We start from the raw sequence: 4,768 nt of genomic DNA, 5'->3' as shown, positions 1-4,768 counted from the left end.
TCTCTGTCTCTCTGTCTCTCAGTCTCTCTGTCTCTCAGTCTCTCTGTCTCTCTGTCTCTCTCGCTCTCTGTCTCTCTGTCTCTCTGTCTCTCTCGCTCTCTGTCTCTCTGTCTCTCTGTCTCTCTGTCTCTCTGTCTCTCTCGCTCTTTGTCTCTCTGTCTCTCTCGCTCTCTGGCCACACACTCATCAGACCTGACAGTTTAATAACGGGCAGGGGCTGGGGGTGGGGATGAGGGTAGGGCTGGGGTAGGGCTGAGGGTAGGGCTGGGGGCAGGGGCTGAGGCAGGGCTGAGGTAGGGGCTGAGGGTAGGGGCTGGGGGTAGGGGCTGGGGGTAGGGGTAGGGGTTGGGGGTAGGGGGCTGGGGTAGGGGCTGAGGGTAGGGGTAGGGCTGGGGGGGGTAGGGGCTGAGGGTAGGGGCTGAGGGCAGGGGCTGAGGGTAGGGGCTGAGGGTAGGGGCTGAGGTAGGGGGCTGGGGTAGGGGGCTGAGGGTAGGGGCTGAGGGTAGGGGCTGGGGGTAGGGGCTGAGGGTAGCGCGCTGGGGGTAGGGGCTGGGGGTAGGGCTGAGGGTAGGGGCTGAGGGTAGGGCTGAGGGTAGGGGCTGAGGGCAGGGGCTGAGGGCAGGGGCTGAGGGTAGGGGCTGGGGGTAGGGGCTGGGGCAGGGGCTGAGGGTAGGGGCTGAGGGTAGGGGCTGGGGGCAGGGGCTGAGGGTAGGGGCTGAGGGGTAGGGGTAGGGCTGGGAGTAGGGGCTGAGGGTGGGGATGAGGGTAGGGGATGAGGGTAGGGGCTGGGGGTAGGGGCTGAGGGTAGGGGATGAGGGTAGGGGCTGGGGGTAGGGGCTGAGGGTAGGGATGGGTAGAGGCTGAAGGATAGGGGTTTAGGGCTGTTATTTTAAGGAGTGTGTCCCAAATGATACCCCATTCCCTATATGGTGCACTACTTTTGACCAAATCCCTGTGGGTCCTGGTCAACAGTAGATCCCTGTGGGACCAGGTCAACAGTAGAGCCCTATGGGTCCTGGTCAACAGTAGAGCCCTATGGGTCCTGGTCAACAGTAGAGCCCTATGGGTCCTGGTCAACAGTAGAGCCCTATGGGTCCTGGTCAACAGTAGATCCCTATGGGTCCAGGTCAACAGTAGAGCCCCTGGTCAACAGTAGAGCCCTGTGGGTCCTCGTCAACAGTAGAGCCCTATGGGTCCTGGTCAACAGTAGAGCCCTATGAGTCCTGGTCAACAGTAGAGCCCAATGGGTCCTGGTCAACAGTAGAGTCCTGGTCAACAGTAGAGCCCTATGGGTCCTGGTCAACAGTAGAGCCCGATGGGTCCTGGTCAACAGTAGAGCCCTATGGGTCCTGGTCAGCAGTAGAGCCCTATGGGTCCTGGTCAACAGTAGAGCTCTATGGGTCCAGGTCAACAGTAGAGCCCTATGGGTCCAGGTCAACAGAAGAGCGCTATGGGTCCTGGTCAACAGTAGAGCCCTATGGGTCCTGGTCAACAGTAGATCCCTATGGGCCCTGGTCAACAGTAGAGCCCTATGGGTCCTGCTCAACAGTAGAGCCCTATGGGTCCTGGTCAACAGTAGAGCCCTATGGGTCCTGGTCAACAGAAGAGCGCTATGGGTCCTGGTCAACAGTAGAGCCCCTGGTCAACAGTAGAGCCCTATGGGTCCAGGTCAACAGTAGAGCCCTATGGGTCCTGGTCAACAGTAGAGACCTGTGGGTCCTGGTCAACAATAGAGCCCTGTGGGTCCTGCTCAACAGTAGAGCCCTATGGGACCTGGTCAACAGTAGAGCCCTGTGGGACCAGGTCAACAGTAGAGCCCTATGGGTCCTGCTCAACAGTAGAGCCCTATGGGTCCTGGTCAACAGTAGAGCCCTATGGGTCCTGCTCAACAGTAGAGCCCTGTGGGTCCTGCTCAACAGTAGAGCCCTGTGGGACCTGGTCAACAGTAGAGCCCGATGGGTCCTGCTCAACAGTAGAGCCCTATGGGACCTGGTCAACAGTAGAGCCCTATGTGTCCTGGTCAACAGTAGAGCCCTATGGGTCCTGGTCAACAGTAGAGCTCTATGGGGTCTGGTCAACAGTAGAGCCCTATGGGTCCTGGTCAACAGTAGAGCTCTATGGGGTCTGGTCAACAGTAGAGCCCTGTGGGTCCTGCTCAACAGTAGAGCCCTGTGGGTCCTGGTCAACAATAGAGCCCTGTGGGTCCTGCTCAACAGTAGAGCCCTATGGGACCTGGTCAACAGTAGAGCCCCGTGGGACCAGGTCAAAAGTAGAGCCCTATGGATCCTGGTCAACAGTAGAGCCCAATGGGTCCTGGTCAACAGTAGAGCCCTATGGGTCCTGGTCAACAGTAGAGCCCAATGGGTCACTGGTCAACAGTAGATCCCTGTGGGACCAGGTCAACAGTAGAGCCCTATGGGACCTGGTCAACAGTAGAGCCCTATGGGTCCTGCTCAACAGTAGAGCCCTATGGGTCCTGGTCAACAGTAGAGCCCTGTGGGTCCTGCTCAACAGTAGAGCCCTATGGGACCTGGTCAACAGTAGAGCCCTGTGGGTCCTGCTCAACAGTAGAGCCCTATGGGACCTGGTCAACAGTAGAGCCCTATGGGACCTGGTCAACAGTAGAGCCCTATGGGTCCTGGTCAACAGTAGAGCTCTATGGGGTCTGGTCAACAGTAGAGCCCTAGGGGTCAGGTCAACAGTAGAGCTCTATGGGGTCTGGTCAACAGTAGAGCCCTGTGGGTCCTGGTCAACAGTAGAGACCTGTGGGTCCTGGTCAACAATAGAGCCCTGTGGGTCCTGCTCAACAGTAGAGCCCTATGGGACCTGGTCAACAGTAGAGCCCTGTGGGACCAGGTCAACAGTAGAGCCCTATGGATCCTGGTCAACAGTAGAGCTCTATGGGGTCTGGTCAACAGTAGAGACCTGTGGGTCCTGGTCAACAATAGAGCCCTGTGGGTCCTGCTCAACAGTAGAGCCCTATGGGACCTGGTCAACAGTAGAGCCCTATGGGTCCTGCTCAACAGTAGAGCCCTATGGGTTCTGGTCAACAGTAGAGCCCTATGGGTCCTGGTCAACAGTAGAGCCCTGTGGGTCCTGCTCAACAGTAGAGCCCTATGGGACCTGGTCAACAGTAGAGCCCTGTGGGTCCTGCTCAACAGTAGAGCCCTATGGGACCTGGTCAACAGTAGAGCCCTATGGGTCCTGGTCAACAGTAGAGCCCTATGGGTCCTGGTCAACAGTAGAGCTCTATGGGGTCTGGTCAACAGTAGAGCCCTATGGGTCCTGGTCAACAGTAGAGCTCTATGGGGTCTGGTCAACAGTAGAGCCCTGTGGGTCCTGTTCAACAGTAGAGCCCTATGGGACCTGGTCAACAGTAGAGCCCTATTGGTCCTGGTCAACGGTAGAGCACTATGGGCCATAGTCGAAAGCAGTGCACTATATAGGGAATAGGGCTCTGGTCTAAAGTAGTGCACTATATAGGGAATAGGGCTCTGGTCTATAGTAGTGTACTATATAGGGAATAGGGCCCTGGTCTAAAGTAGTGCACTATATAGGGAATAGGGCTCTGGTCTAAAGTTGTGGACTATATAGGGAATAGGGCTCTGGTCTAAAGTAGTGCACTATATAGGGAATAGGGCCCTGGTCTAAAGTAGTGTGCTAAATAAGGAATAAGATGCCATTTGGGACTCAGGCTAAGTACAGAGTAGAGCTCAATACCTTAATGAGGGTCATAGACACGCCAAGCTGCTACAGCACAGCAAACAATTAGGGAGTGTTTTCTTGTGTGTGTGTGTGTGTGTGTGTGTGTGTGTGTGTGTGTGTGTGTGTGTGTGTGTGTGTGTGTGTGTGTGTGTGTGTGTGTGTGTGTGTGTGTGTGTGTCTGTGTCTGTGTCTGTGTCTGTGTCTGTGTGTGTGACCGTGTGTGTGTGTGTGTGTGTGTGTGTGTGTGTGTGTGTGTGTGTGTGTGTGTGTGTGTGTGTGTGTGTGTGTGTGTGTGTGTGTGTGTGTGTGTGTGTGTGTCTGTGTGTGTGTGTGTGTGTGTGTGTGTGTGTGTGTGTGTGTGTGTGTGTGTGTGTGTGTGTGTGTGTGTGTGTGTCTGTGTCTGTGTCTGTGTCTGTGTGTGTGTGTGTCTGTGTGTGTCTGTGTGTCTGTGTGTGTGTGTGTCTGTGTGTGTGTGTGTGTGTGTGTGTGTGTGTGTGTGTGTGTGTGTGTGTGTGTGTGTGTGTGCATTTCTGTGATAGTTTTTATGTATATTTCTCTATTTCATTCCAGGATTGGTCATCTCATTACTATATAACTATATACTGAACCTAAACTGTGTTTAGTGTGGATGTACTACTGTACCATACCTGTTAGAGTTGTTAGAGTGGATACTGATACTGTACCATACCTGTTAGAGTTGTTAGAGTGGATACTGATACTGTACCATACCTGTTAGAGTTGTTAGAGTGGATACTGATACTGTACCATACCTGTTAGAGTTGTTAGAGTGGATACTGATACTGTACCATACCTGTTAGAGTTGTTAGAGTGGATACTGATACTGTACCATACCTGTTAGAGTTGTTAGAGTGGATACTGATACTGTACCATACCTGTTAGAGTTGTTAGAGTGGATACTGATTCTGTACCATACCTGTTAGAGTTGTTAGGAGTGGATACTGTATCATACTTGTTAGGAGTTGATACTGTACCATACCCGAGTTAGAGATACAGATACTGTACCATACCTGTTAGAGTTGTTAGAGTGGATACTGATACTGTA

The 4,768-nt window shown here is 53.9% G+C and overlaps 1 protein-coding gene across 1 annotated transcript; it reads right to left on the bottom strand.

The window, feature by feature from the left end:
* Positions 1–200: 200 nt before the first annotated feature.
* On the bottom strand, positions 201–860 carry LOC135566187 (uncharacterized; the record flags this gene model as incomplete). The annotated part of the gene is made up of 1 exon (XM_065014016.1): positions 201–860. A coding segment is annotated over one exon (660 nt), but the record flags the coding sequence as incomplete, so codon positions are not given.
* Between the last annotated feature and the right edge of the window lie 3,908 nt (positions 861–4,768).

Source organism: Oncorhynchus nerka, unplaced genomic scaffold (genome assembly GCF_034236695.1).
Source record: "Oncorhynchus nerka isolate Pitt River unplaced genomic scaffold, Oner_Uvic_2.0 unplaced_scaffold_6756, whole genome shotgun sequence".
NCBI lineage: Eukaryota > Metazoa > Chordata > Actinopteri > Salmoniformes > Salmonidae > Oncorhynchus > Oncorhynchus nerka.
This window is presented reverse-complemented; position numbering and strand designations above follow the sequence as displayed.